The 15,671-nt window shown below is 38.1% G+C and overlaps 1 protein-coding gene across 1 annotated transcript in view; it reads right to left on the minus strand.

Moving 5' to 3' along the window:
• Positions 1-10,413, minus strand: part of TUSC3 (tumor suppressor candidate 3) — a 120,352-nt gene extending 109,939 nt beyond the window's left edge. The window contains exon 1 of the mRNA XM_065696800.1: positions 10,232-10,413. Coding sequence (XP_065552872.1) covers positions 10,232-10,357 — 126 coding nt within the window. The 5' untranslated portion in view covers positions 10,358-10,413. The remainder of the gene's footprint in view (positions 1-10,231) is intronic.
• Positions 10,414-15,671: the final 5,258 nt, after the last annotated feature.

The following is a 15,671-nucleotide window of genomic DNA, read 5'->3' on the forward strand; positions in this document are numbered from 1 at the left end:
TAGCTGTGGGAACCCAGGACTATCCCTCTTTTGAATGATTATCATTCAGCTAGAAAATCATCTTCTCTCGTCACTCCTTCGTGGCCCAGTGAATCCTGCAACCTTCACTGAAACTGTGGCTGTGCAAGAGGGAAGTTTGACTAGATCAGTATCAGCGAGTAGTGCAATGCAAATTAACGGATCTGCAGAGCAAAACAGCTGGTGCTGAAATCTTAATTACCCCACCCTGCAGGATTTTGCTTCAAACTAATTCTAAACTAGTTCCAAGGATCAATCAGTAATTGCAGCGCATTACCTGTAATTCTGGATTGCACACTTAAGCTTAATTTCAGTAATAGAATCCAGCTCACACACTCAGACTATTTCAGAGTGTAAACAATACAGGGCAAAAGCAACCAATACACTTCAGAGCAGGAACCTGCTTTTTGAATTAAAATAATGCAACCACCTCAAGGGGATCTAAGCACGCAGAGGAGCAGACAGACAAGCGTTTAGGGTGCTTTATGTGATGAAGGCTATCATTTCCCAGAAATCAAATGAGTATCAACTACTCCCACTGGCAGTTTCCCAGACACACTCCCAACCACAATACTACTGTAAAGAAGTTTGAGATGTCACATTTCACTGACAAATTAAAACATACTGTGAATGCTACAAGTTCATAGCACACAATCACTTAAGAATGTTCAGTTTCTGTGTACAGAATGGGCTAAACCACAAGATGCCAAATCAGATTAGGATTGTTCTTCCATATTTACAAAATCAGAACCTCAGGTGCCCATTACTTTTAAAGAAATTGTACAACATTAGCAGCCTCCAGAACCAGTATACAATTACACGAGAGCATTTTGGATGAAAATTTTACTTTGAAAGCTACATTCTGCTTGAGGTCGGGTTAAAGCACTTTATAGGATCAAGGTCTAGAATTACAGGAAGAGAGAAATTCACAGCTGTTAACACCAAAGTAAATGATATTTCACATAGACCTCGGCAAATATGTGTGTGGAAATCTGTGTTGACTGATTTATCCAGCTCAGAAGAAACAAACGGAAAAATGAGAAAGCCTACCATGCATTTTAGGTGGAAAATGATTAGCAATATCCCAAAACAAAAAAAGCATAAAGGAAATGAAAACCAATGACAATATCTGGAGCCTGTCCAGTGAATATTAATCATGTTTTATCTTAGTTTCTAAACAAATTGTCCACTAAAGAAGTTAGCATGCTGCTATTAATAAACAGAGATTTGACAAAAGCTTATAGATAAGAGCTTCTATCCACACCTACAAAAGAAAGTGTCTCACAACAGACAAAAATATTTACACAGTTACTTTAGTATTGTGTGATTCCTGTCAATTTCTAACAATTTCTGTCTCACTACTCAAAGCACTGTCACATCGTCAACACCTGATTCTATGTGCTGTGGACAAGTAAGAGGCGTAACAGTCCTAACCTGAATTTGGATTAAACTGCCTCAAACTGGTGTCCTCCTTGAAATTCCAATGAAATTCCTGTCATTCACTTTCCAGTTTGGTTGGAAGCTTTGGTAGAAATCAGGCATAGAACTGAAAGATGAAAAAACTTGCAACAAAATGTATTAAAAATGTATTAAAGCTGAGCCATCATATGGTTATTGAGAGTACATAACTAAGTTATTTAGAAGAGAGATGCAAAAATAACATAGAATTCAGACAACTTGGCACTACCAGTTTCTATCCTCTAACTGATTTCTAAAAGATTTAAGGACCATCACTTCTGAATATATTGGTTCATTGAACTTGGCTTCTCTTAAATCTTAATTAAACCTGGTAAACATTTTTACTATTTTTTAGGTCAAGAGTATGTAACATTTCCTTAAAGAAAAAGAATATTATTGAATATCGTTAAAACAATTTCCTGACCGTAATTATCAAATATCACCATCTGAACTTTGTGATAACTGTAATAAAAGGACACATCTAAATAGCATTACCAAAATACTCCTGCTGGATCAAAACAGTATTTGTTTTGGTGATCAAAACTTGTCTATTTAGAAGTGCATGTATCTTAACGTTTTTTAATATATTTACATACAGTTTGTGTGGCATCATATTTCACAGGCACTTTGCTCAGATCAACTGCTCATAGAAAAGAAAAAGCTGATCACATTTGACATGCGTACATGATCAGGTCACTCATTAAGCAAGACACATTTCAGCATGAGGTTAAGTCTGAAGAATCTAGGACTTGCTGAGACAACATGCAGGAGGCATCTGGTTACTAATGAAGTTTTACGTGCCATTAACAGCAATTCCATTTAAGTTATAGGGCTGGTAGTGGATAAGAAGAAATCTTATCAACTTCAGTCATCCATCACCGTAAAGACTGATCCACTTCAAACTGATTTTTGCAATAACCGACCACTGGATCCATAGATAGCTTGAAACCCCTTTTACAGGATAATGGCAACATAAATGGCAGATAAAAATCTAAAACTGGGTTGTTTTTTTTTTTTTTGGAAATGAAGTCAGAAAGGTACAAGCATAACAGCAAATAAAAAGTTTCACTTCCTTATACTTTTACAGTAAAGCATAGCATTTAGTGTCATATTTACCTATTTATATATCCCATTAACTCTGCAAGTCTAGTTATTGTAGTAAAAAGAAAAAAACTTCTAAGACTACTTTAAAAAAATAAAGCAAGATAGCATCAGAGATCACTGTATACAACAAATCTAGAATCTCTGGCAATTGATGGCCTCCTCATTTCTATACAGCTTTTAATAGTTTTTGTTTTGCCTTATGTACTTTTTCTATCCCCCAGTCCAATAATAATAAAAAAACCCACTTTATCAAAGAAGTGAAGTTCAGTAAGTTGCCTTTGTTTTCCAAAGCATGCTATTCAGTGAAATGTGTGATGGGATTTCCATGTAAGTCACCAGGATGTTAATAATACACTGGGCATGAAGTAAGCACATTTAACTAACTTGTATTTCACTGGCTAGATCCATGGATAGAAGGCAAATAAGTTCATTAACCACAAGCATCTGCAACTTGTAGTAATTCTACTTCATATCCAACTGACAGGTTGCATACTCTACCTGTATAAAAATACTCAGACACCACCGTAAAGGAAGATGAAGAATTTTCAATGCTCTCTAGGACTCTGAATGTGCCCTAGCCTTATGCACACCAGGCTTTGCTGTGAGACTCATTTGCTGAGGTAAGTAGCTCTGGAGAGGAGCAAGATTCAGGACTAGACCCTGTCATAGTTGGCCTATGTAAGGCAACTGGATAAGGAAAGTAACTGAACATGCAGATAGCAATAGTAATATGAAATTATTAAAAAGCAGAGCAGAAAATAGTTTTTACCCTTCAAGCAGCAGATGCTATAGCCTGTAACACCAAAAAATTTTTTGAGTTCAAAAGGTCATTCCATAAAGGGACTGCACAACTGTAATTACCACTTATGTTATGAACTTGATGTGCAAATATTCTACGCAACACAGACTCTGCTAAAGCTTAATGACCAATACGTCTGAAATTCAATAGTAAGTTGCTTTAGATTCAAAAGAAAAGAACAAGAAAAAGTAATGGAATGGCATAATTAGGTTAATGACTGCAACCGCTGAAAAGAAAAGATGAAGAACTTGGGGTATTGCAAAATGGTATTATTGAATACAATCAGAAGAAGAAAAAAAAAAAAATCCTAACCGTCCATAAATCCTATTACATGGGAGAACAGTCTCCCTAGAAAAATTATAGAAGTCCTGCCAGCACTGGAGCAATCATGAAGACTTTTTAAATGAATAAGCCTGCACTGGCAAGTGTGCAAATCTTTTCCATCTCAAATTTCCCAGATTCTTTTTGTCATCAAATAGTTGGGTTTTGTTTGGGTTTTTTTTTTTTGTAATTCCATCATAAGAAAAGCAATCCATTCAATGCAAGTATTGGTTTGCTTTATCTTTCTTTGAATGTGAAGGACTTGCGATAATAGCATATAAAAACATGAGTTTCTCTATTTCAAATGCAGCTTTCAATTTATTTCATGGCAATCCCTCATTACTGGAAGTCTTAACAAAAGGTAGTTATTACATTTTGGTACACAAGCCAAACATTAAAGAAGATATTTTTCTATAAGTCTAATAACATAGCATTAGTTGAAAAGCACATAGCATTAGTTGAAAAGATAATACTTTTTGTATTATGCCTACTTTCAGATTTATTAGAGCAAGAGGCCTAAAACAAATACGAGGTAAAGTTCCTTTTTTAGTTCTGATCAGTTCCTTAGCCAATAAATGTGACCTTCAACATGGTTTTAGAAATTAAAAGAATAAATCTGAAAATACAAAATATTAACAAAAAAAACCCCATAAAACAAACAAAAAACCAAACACACACACACACACAAAAAAAAAAATAAAAACAACAACCACCAATGCTTTCCCACTCTAATTGTAATGACTGATTTTTCCAGAGCTCTTAGAACTCAAACAAATACAATGTGCATTTTCCATGCAGTTGCACAGGATGTCCTATATAAACAGTTATAGAACAGAACAGGGGAAGAGATCAGTTATGCCACTTATCTGTCTTATGAGAGCAAAGATGCCAAACGGAGATACCTGGGACAGAAAACTTTCAGTAATCCAATTACAAAATGCTATCAGGCTGCTGTAAGCATCCTTTATTTCACTTATTGTATGCAGTCACTGAACACATCAAGGTTTTCTACATAAGAAGTGCTAGTTAATTTTTTTAAGTTTCTTTAAAGCTTTAATTACCTACAAATAGAAGAGAAGGGATATGAGGGGTTTTGCTGCTTGTAAAAATAAGCAGAAAAATAGAAATTCTTGCAAACACGTTTTTCACCCTTCTTTTTAGGACAAAGTAGAGAAAAACGTTCAGAATTGCATTTACAAAAAATTTTACATTTTCAGGCATGCCTTATTACTGTTATTTCACTTAAAACCCAGGACAGTTATTTTAATGCTTCAGAGCTTTGAAAAAAATCCTTCTCTCTCTACTGCAACAGTAGATGAAATGGCATACTACATAAATGGATACAAACCCTGTACTTAAAATACAGTCTTCAAAAATGGCTTGAAGCCAAATCTATAGTCAGGACTAAGTTTTCCTTCACAGGTTCAACCTTTACCACATCACAGTTTGTAACTGAGTTTTTAAAGAGGAGTCTAGATTTACTGTAATTGCCAAACATTTTCCTGCATGCTATTCCAAAAGCAAAGACATGCAGTGCTCTACAGTCTGAAGACCAAAACGAAAATTTTGAAGTAAAAAGCCTTTATATTCAAGTTCAATGATAGTATCTATTTTCAACAGATGAATAGAAGAAACTTAAGTTCTACTTATCACTATTTTGTTGAAGTAATATCAGACATCCTGAAAGATCAAGAATGTGTCTCATATTACGGGTGCCATCAAATCTATGCTGAACACTACTCATTCATCATACGTTGTCTTCTTTTCTCTACTTGCTCTACCACGTTTCTTATAGGGTTTTTTTCTTTCAATTAAATATGCAGGAAGAACACTGATCACAAGCAAAGAATGCTACAGATCAGGAAACAGGATGAAACTAAGTAGTGCCCTTTTCATTCTGCAGCAACAGACTAGCTCTGAAGGGGCGACCACTGCTACATTCATGGTGAAATACTACCACAAATTAGGAACTGTAAAGCAGAAGGTACTTTTCTGGCTGCAAGGGAAGAAACATGGCGATAATCATTAATCACCTTGAATAAACAAGTTGGGCTTATTATGTAAACCCCAAAGGAAAACAAGAACACATGGCACAGTAACAAGAGGATACTGCCAATCTATCCCAGTTGATTTCACATAAAACAGTGGAAAGCATGTTCACAACTGAAGATACTCTGAGGTAAATTATCATATTTAAAACTCAAAGTCTTAAAAACACAAAAAAAAAAAAAAAATAAAAAAAATAAAAAAAATACACAGTTGCTTCTATTTATACGGGGATTGGGAGGGGCTTGGGGGGGGGAACTGGAAAAACTATCAAAAAGCTACTTTTAGTCCCTGTCTAAATACAAATGAGTATATATCAAAAAAAAAATAATCTGTTCTTTATGGCCATGATGAGGACAAAAAAAAAAAAGGGGGGCTCAAAAGTGTAGGGACTGAACACATAGAAATTTAGGTTAGATCTTGGGCCGGGGGGGGGGGGTTATCCTTTTAACAGAAATTTAGGTTAGATCTTTGGGGGGTGGGCCGGGAATCCTTTTAACAGTAAGACACAGCAACAGGTTACCTAAGGAAGTTGTAAAGTCACCACCACTGAAGACTTCTAAGGGCACATCAGATAGACATTTGTCAGGAACAATAAAAGCAATGTTGAGCTTTGAGATAAAGGATCAGTTAAGATCATCCTTCCAACTCTATCTTCTACATTTTCTCACAACTGGCATTAACTTGTACACCCAGCTGTGGAAAGGGTGAGAAACACAGGAAGGAAAATGTAAGGAACAGTGATAGAGATACAAGACTTGAAATACTTCAAAAATACCCAGCCCGAACTAAGGCATTACAGAAACTAATGCTGCAGAAGAGTAAATTACTACAATGCTGTTATGTATCATCAGTATCTTTTTGAGTAGTTTTAAGCTCAACAAGATATTTCAACTTGATGAAGCTGGTATGTTGGTCTACACAGACAGCCTTCCTATGTTAGATTTCACAGTAATGACAAACTCATCTACAGAAAAATAGCTACTCCAATCGCCTATCAGGGTTAACTAAGCTTCCGAATCATCCACAAGAAAGCTCAAAAATAAACTTTATCCTCTATGAGAAAAGCCTTTAATATTGCAAAACCAATGTCCTCCTTCTATATGCTTCACTCAAGAAAAAAAAAAAAAATCTTATGTACTTAAACTGCCCATGCAAAGCAATTTATAATAAAAAGCCAAGTGGTATATTTCAAAGTGTAATATTCTCATTCTGATTCCTTTCAAATTTTAATGGTCTTTACCTACTCAGAATTTGCATAACATACATTAAAAGCATCAAAACATGCTTGGGAACATGCCTTACAGAAAATGCATGTATGTTAATACAAAGCTATCATCTCAAACGCTGCGGAAACAGTCTATTATTATTTTCAAACATAATGAATATAGTTTCCAACAGAACATTTCTTATTGAGTTACTTGCTGCTATTTCCATAACCATGTTACTTTTTTTTTTTTTCTACTTCATTTTAAATAAAGGTACTGCTCAACACCAGAATTCAAATCATAAAAGCAGCCTTCAAATCTAGTAAGCTCTGACATGTGAGGCATGGGAGAAACGTACCGGGTTGCTCTTCATCAAATTTGTAAATTATTACATTTATCTGTGGTCATTTTAAGACAGTCCAATGTTTTCTGTTTATCTCCTCAGTGGTGAAGGCTATCATGGACGTTCACAATACAGAAAAGTGAACAACAGGATTAAAGAGAAGCAATACGAATTACTTGTACGCTTACATATTCAGATGGCCACTCTAGAAATAGCTTTTATTATACTGATGACTAATCATCAACTAATTAAAATACATTATTTAATAGTTATTTACATTTGTACAAATTTAATCAAATCTAACGTGGATCTCGGCACTTCTCAGTAATTTGCCAGAGAAGGAAATTTCTTTAGTTATCATTAAGCATATTTTACTGCATAGGAAAAGTATTTTAGCCATTTAAGAGCTTACATATTTTCCACTCTATACACAGCTATAACACAGTGTTTAACAATCAGCACAAAAAGTTACATTAACGTTCTGTCATTTCCACATTCGTCTTCCTCTACCAATAAGTCCTTCAAAACATCTAATACCTTAACTCAGCCCTCTCCTTTCTGCAAAGTCATTATTTCCACCTTTGACGCTCATACAACTGAACTGATCCAGACACCTCATTCTGACTTCATGCATACTTCTCTAGATAGTCAATGTTAAAAAATAAAAAAATTTAAAAATTAAAATTTAAATAATTGTTGTCACCAAGGGCAGTTTCTTCGCTTAAGCTCCAGTTCTAAGATCACAAGTTCTTCTCATTTTCAAGCTGACTGGGAAAGAAGTTTCCTTTCTCTAACCCTTAACCTCTTTCCAGACAACCACTCCAACAAAGATACACTCAACTCAAATAGGAAAGAGGAAACAGAGATGTGAATTCTTTTTATTTCACGAGATATACGTTTTAACCCTACTACATTAGCTCTTGGGTGTTCACTTCGAAACATTTCACTTTATGTTCAACAATTTTTCCAACTTCCATGAAAGCTATGGCAATCTTAGCAGTCTTTGCATAGAAGAACTTAGGTTCACTTTACACATGTAACCTCCACTATCTTTGCCTTTTACCACTGTACTTCTGGACAGTACTGTCATAGCACAAGATACTGTGCTCTTTCAATTCATATAATTTTACTTGGAAGAGTTTTAAAATGCTATTTCTAAATTGCTTACTGTAAGAAAGTTTCAGCTATCTTGCTAGCACAGCTGGCACTCCCTATGAAAGTGTCAACAAAAGCTGCAATGCCAGCACATCACAGTACAAGAGAATGAGGAGTGTCAAACGTTAAACACATTTTATTTAAAAATGCATATATTAATAAAGTTTTGAAAATAAGTTAATTATAGCAGCAGAAGAGCAACGCACTACTATCTACTCTTTCCAGAAAGAGGGGAAAAGAGAATGTATGGAGTGAAGGTTTATATTTTTTACATTGATACCCAAGGGATTTATCCCAATGTTTAGGTTATTACTTAATCTGGGAAGACCACAGAGTCACACTGCTACTTACACATTTAAATAAGGATTTTGCATACTAAATTTGGTCTTTTAAAATCATAGAATACCCTGAGTTGGAAAGGACTCATAAGGATCATTGAGTCTACATAGGGCAACCTGCAAGTTAAACCACATACCTAAGACCATTGTTCAAAAAATTCTTGAACACTGATAAGCCATGACCACTTCCCTATGGAGTTTGTCACACTGCTTGCCCAGCCTCTCAGTAAAAACTTTTTCCTAATATCCAGTCTGAACTTCTACTGAGGCAGCTTTAAACCCTGCCCTCAAGTCATGTCACTAGCCACCAGAGGAAAGACATCAGCACCTCCCTCTCTGTTACCCCACATTTTACTTCTTTGGCCAATAAGCCTTGGTAGCCCACACAGTTCTTTAATGGAAAACCAAACAATTTCTTAATCATTCTCCTATATGAGCAGATAGTTCAAAGAGAGGATCTGTTAGCAAAATTGTTCTTTCCCTCTCTTCCACCATCACAAAGCACAAGTTCTCTGGCAACACTAACAGCTGCAAAGAAACAATAAAAAACTCTACAGTTCAGTACAGTTATCTCCTCCCCTAAGCAAAGTTACAGAGCAACTGTAAAGAGACTGCACTGATTGGCCTAGCACTCGTTATATGACAACCTTGGCCTGAAATCGAGGACAAGCTAGGGAGTGAAGTGTTGTAAGCTCTAGTGGCACTGAAAATGGACAAGTTAATATTTACACTATGCATTTTTTCACATTCCCTTTCTAAATGCTGAAGATAGATTTTTGCTACCAAAACAGAGTTACAATCACCCCTTCCTCCAGATCTCTTACCCAGAAGTCATCCTGAAGAGAGTACCAGCACCCACACCCGTACATGCAAACACCTGCTGCCATAGCTTCAGTCTTATTAACTCAAGGCATGTATTTTATTTTTCCACCACAAACACGGGATATAACATCATCCTCCTAACGCCTCGCCGGAGGCCAGCGCTCCTCACCCTCTGCTGGATGCAGAGGCACCCGAGGCCCACCACGGAGACCAGCAGCACGGCGCTCCTCGCCTTTATTTGCTCAAAACCGGGGAGTTAAAAGGCCCAATTGGCAACCGCCTGGGCTGGGACATGACGCTAGGGACCGCAAACCCGGCGCTACTCCCTCCTGCGGCAGCGCTGGCTCCCGCTGACCTGGAGAGGCTGCCGGCCATCTTCCGCGGGGCAGGGCCAGCGGCGCCCCCTCCGCGCTGGGGAGGGAAAAGAGAAGAGACGAGACCGCGGAGCAAGAGGGTGGCCGGCGTCGCGACGGGAGGAGAGCGGGGAAAGCCGGGCTCAGGGAATCGGGCGGAGTGGGGCGCCGCGGGCACCCGCGGAGCTGACATGGGGGAGGCAGCGCAGTGGGGCAACCCCAGCCCCTCAGCCGAGCGCGATGGCGAAAGAAGCGAACGTTTCTACCTCCTTCTTTTTCTGTCCTCCCCCTAGCTGGCCGCAGAGAAGAAGCAGCAGCAGCAAGAGGAGGAGGCAGCTCCCGGCCGGCAAGCGCAGCAACAACCGCCGCGGTGCCTTGGTACTCAGCGCCATATTCCCCCCGCCACCCGGCCGCTGCTCTCCGCCGGCGCGCACCTGCGGCACCGCTGCCCACCTCCTCCCCGCTGATGGGCTCTGACTCTGGCCAATCGCGGAGGCTCGGGGGCGCGGAGCCCCTTGGGAAATGTAGTTCTCCTCCGGCTGGCCTCCACGCGTGCTTTCTGATGCCATTCGAAGCCGTGGCGGCGGCGGGCGGTGTCCGGCGGCCGTGAGGTGGCCTTGGTGCGGGACGCACTGCGGGAGGCCGCACTCTGAACCCCGCACGCAGATGGTGTATGATGGAGACTTGCTGCCAGCTATATCATGCCAAGGCTATAGCTCTGGAAGCAGTGATGTTCCCTGGTAAGGGAATGGATATTTCCATCCACCTGGGGTTGGGGTGACTGGCTTTACCTGCTGCTCCAAATTTCCTGCCACAACTACGTGAAACACAAAGTGAAATTGTGAATCCAGAGTGTTAAAAAAAAAAATAAAAATCCAAGCACTCACCTTATGCTACATTAGTTACCTACACACCTGTCGTGAAGGCTTGGAAGATGAAATCATTTCTTCTGTGAATTTATCACTCAAAAATGTTCTATATTTTATAATCAAAACACCATTGTAAAGCTGAGGCACTCAAAGTATTCAAAAGATCTGTTTATTTTGTACATAGAATTTTTAGATGATGTTTTGATTAGTATATATGCTAATATGATATGGCTGATGTCTTGGCACTGAGCATTCAAAACAGGAAACAGGCAATTGTGTTCCTTTCGGCTATGTCTGCAGTGTGACTTTCAGAAGTTACTTATATCCATAGGAATTGTAGATCATATTTAACTAATCTACCAGACACTTAACAGGTTCAAGAGAGTTCAGACTGTTAATGCAGATCCATCAGATCCTGACTGTCACTGGACAATAATAACAATAAAATGGTATGCAACCTGGACCCTGCTTCTCAAGTATTTAGGAAGGATGGCCCAACAGCCCCTTAGTGTAGACTCTGGGGTCAGACACGAGGGCTGCCATAAGTCTTCAAAAAAAGTGATGTCCATACACCAATTTTTTTAAGAGAAATCACAGATCACGACACCGCAGATGTCACTTACACTTCCGATTTTCAGCTGTTCAGTAAATAGCTGCTTCCTATTTGCAAATAAGGAAGGAATGAGCTCAAAAGAGAAGACTGAGAACAGAAGGACATGGAGGAATAGACAGTACACATGAAAAGACTGACATGAGTGAGTGAAGTGAATGTAAGAAGATTAGGGGTGAGAAGCTTTAGTTATTCTATATGTGTTCCAGCATTTTGGAGGTTCAGTGTCTTCTGGAGCATATAGATGTATCCTCCTCAGTGTCAGCAGGGTAAGAAAGGGATAGGGAACTCACTATACCTCATCTTTTCTGTCTTATTTGTGAACTAAAGAGAGATCATATTTCAGTTACGGAAACCATTGTGTTACCATTAATTTTAGAGTTTCCATTAACCTCAGATAGCTGGGGTGTTTTTTTCAGATAAGAGTATGGCTTTTAATTGACTTTGCTTTTAATAGATCGAAAATCCCTGCCTGTTCTAAAACACTGACTTACAAATATTCTAACACCCACTTTCTAGAGTGTAGCTGAAAAGGAACAGCAGGAACAACTTACTAGGAAGCAGGACAAAGTATGCGCTTGAAAAACCTATACTTCCAATATAGTCTCTCTTACATTATTTCTTTTAGCACAAATGTTTCAACATGACTGGCAAAAAGTGTCTCAGTATTCCCATTCGCAGTACCCCTATACTATGCTAGATACTTCCAAGTAATTTCTGTAATTAAGAATATAATAAGCTAAGTGACCTAGTGAACATAATATTGCAGGCCAGCCATGGTATCTGCCTCCCACCCCCCACCCCCCCCAAAATGAGGACAAGTATAGGAAGTTATTAGAAAATAGATTAGAAAGTAGTCATTGTTACAGTGGATTATAGAGGTTTCTAATACAGACCTCCGCTCTACAGAGACGATGTATCTGTCAATCAGAACCATGTGTTTTTAAAAAGACCTTTTTTCCTTCTCTTCATTTAGGAGATAAGAATTCAATAGAAACTTTGCACTGAAACAAGAGAGACATATCTTACTTAGTGTGCTAAAAAATACCATTTCATTAAAAAATCTCAACCATTCTTGCTAATTCCAGAAGGTGATTTTATTGCAACCTTGTTTGGAAATCTGGTGGTCTCCTCCTGAGCCTAATAAACCATGGGCCTCTGATATTTTCACTGTAGGAAAAGAGCATTAAAACTACTGAGAATATGAAAACCACTGGGAGCTCTTCATTCCCTGAAAAGACTATGAAATTTCTTTGACACAACTCTTACGTAAGGTCAAAACCCTTACATTTAATTTTAATCAAAAATCTCCATTTTGGGGCACATGAAGTCCTGACCCCAAGTAGGAAACAGCAACATGGACAGCTTTAATTTTTTCTGCTCAGATTTCTAACCAGAGCTATATAAAAATCAGAACTTTCATAGCCTTTTTTTCTAGCTCTAGAATTCGCACAGCTGGCGCAATAACTAGGATGTACTATATAACAAGGGATCCAGTGAACCTGCAACTGTAAAGTATTTTCTTACCTATTTTTAGTCTGAAGCTGTCTGCAGTCTATGTTGACAAAACTAGGCTCACAGATACTGTATACAGGCATATCTGCTCTATCACGACATACATGAATATGAACCTGATAAGAAAGGGCTAAGTGAAAGGAAAACATCTCTTCCCTCTTTCCTCAAGGAATGGCAGAGGAAGGAGTATAAGGCTGGAAAAGAAGTGCACTGCTCATGGAGGGGAGATTAATGGAAAGGACTACATGAAATGTGATTGTTTTACATTTTTTGTGTTGTTACTGTTCTTCAGAGTTAGCTCTGTTGAGTTAGTTCTGTCATAAAATTATAAAATGAGATTGTATTTGTAATAGTGTGCATGTATCTGGCCCAAATAACTGTGTTAACTTACCTGGGATGAGTCTCCTGGCCTTAGAAAATGCAAATGTAAGACCTTGGGATGACAAGGGCAGTACAATGTGAGTATAAGTCTTCTTAAGTTTTAAATGAGAAAAAATTACCTCTGCATTTTTTGTGAGCTTCAGCTTTCCTGCAAGACATTTTAAGCAAAAGTATTTAAAAGCCTCCTGTGAGCTAGAAGACTCAATACTACATGAGGCCTCCTAAAACGTGATACAATGACCGACGAGCAGAGCTGTGGGAGTTGGCTAGACTAGTCATCACAGCAAGAAAAGCAGCATGAAGCTCAGATAACAAAGACAGGATGAATTACAGGATGATTACAGGAGCAGGTAATGGAGTAACGATGCCTAAAACTATAGCAAATAGAAACAGGTAGGGAAGCAAGCAGCTGGCCAATGTGTGGCTCTGCAAGCACCAAGTGAAGCTTGGCTAGGGATAGTGAAATGAGGAACACAAACATGACAAACCAGCAGATAAGATTGGCTCAAATCGGACCTTACAATTGAGAAACATTTAAAAAAACTTCTGAAAAGTGAGTGAAGCTTATTGCATTAGGGGAAAACAGTAGCCTAACAGTTCCCTAGAAGAAATTAAATGTGAGCTGTTTAAAAGCTTTTTAGTAACACTTTAAGAATTAGTTATCCTCATCTTGTGTATGTACTTCTTTTCCTTATAATAAGAATATTCTTTGCATGCTATTTAATTTGTATTCATGAGAGAGGAAAATCAGTTTTCACAGAACCAGAAAGTTTAGTATAATTATCCAGAGGTTTATAGGTGAAGCTCAAGCTACTGGTTCGTTTTTTTTTTTTTTTCTTTTTAAGTAACCCACTTAAATTCAAACCTGACCTTTGCTACAGCCAAGTGAGTTCTGACAGAAGAATTATATAATATCCATATCCAGCTGTATGAAAAAAAATTAAATACTGCTCTGGTTGTCAGGTATTGCCTGCTACTTCTTTGTATCACCATCAGGTTTACTTAGGATATTTTTCTCAGACTTTTATTTTAATTGGAAAAGATCTCTACAACCCCACAACATTTTCTGCAGGAATACAGCATTACATCCTCTAAAGCTACACGTCCATTCAGAAGTGTGGTTTGGGTTTTTATCAAACCCATCACTGGGACATTTCATTACAATAGCAGCCTGGCCCAATGAGAGATGCCATGTGATGCTTATGTACTACAGCTTCGTGGAAAAAGGAACTGCTTTTGTTAAGTACAATCTAATATTGAACTAATTTGAAACAAAACAGTTTGGTCATTTTATTAAGCTATGATGAAGTGTCTTAGCTCTGGAAACATTTATGCATTTCCTTAAAACTAATAATGCTGAATTTGGATGTTTCTTAATTAAAATTTCAAGGATATGGAAAAGGTGAGTTTCATTGTGATTTGGGATCAAAATAAATAATGTGTCAGAACTTTCTGCAACAAATTCAGACTTCTGTACTAATTCCTAGATCTGAAATTTGTAGCGGTAATAGGCTTGGAAAGTTATCCATTAGTATTAGTCATAGTATCAAGTTAGTATTAATCCTGTTCTTTAGGAGATAGTTGTAGTTTGGAGGTCATGATACAGGCAGAGTGTCAGAGAGTAGCAAGGGCTACTTCCAAGAGAAAAGATTACAAACTTCTGAACAAACACAGTTTCTTAAAGACAATCTTTTACTACTTTTATGTGGTCATTTAACAGTCACAGGTCAGAAGTTGCAAACTTTAATGTTGAAAGATGGATTTACTCCTACAATGAAATGGAAAGATATCTTCTCTTCTGGCTTTAAGCCGTCAGCCTTCAGAGAGTTCTTTTTCATTCATGGCCCATTGATCTCTCTCTAACCAATGAGCCACATCACATCCAAGTCAGGTCTGAAGGATGGTGTACTGAGTTATATTTTTTCTTTCTCCTATTAAAGGTGAAGTGTGCAAAACAAAACTTAAGAGTTGCTGTGAGATGCTGCCTCCCAGAAAGGCAAGTTGCCATTAATCAGTTGTTGTTGTTAATAGGACAATTTCTTTTCACAGATGTGCTTTTCAAGATACTGAGGCTCTTGGGTTTTGGCGTTGCGCAGATCCTGATGCATGCTATTAGAAAAAATCCTCTCACAGCAAACAATTGGTATTAGTGCAGCAGTTGCTGGTTCCTGTTCTGGAGTTTGTTTACTCTGAGTAAAGAAGATAAAACTGCATAGCTACCTGTTAGCCATCCAAGCTTAGCAGTTTACAGAGTGAACTATTAGATTCCTCCTCCCCCCTCTACCCCACATCACTCTAAAAAAAAAAAAAAAAAGGCAGCAGTAGGCCAGG

This window comes from Lathamus discolor, chromosome 1 (genome assembly GCF_037157495.1).
Source record: "Lathamus discolor isolate bLatDis1 chromosome 1, bLatDis1.hap1, whole genome shotgun sequence".
NCBI lineage: Eukaryota > Metazoa > Chordata > Aves > Psittaciformes > Psittacidae > Lathamus > Lathamus discolor.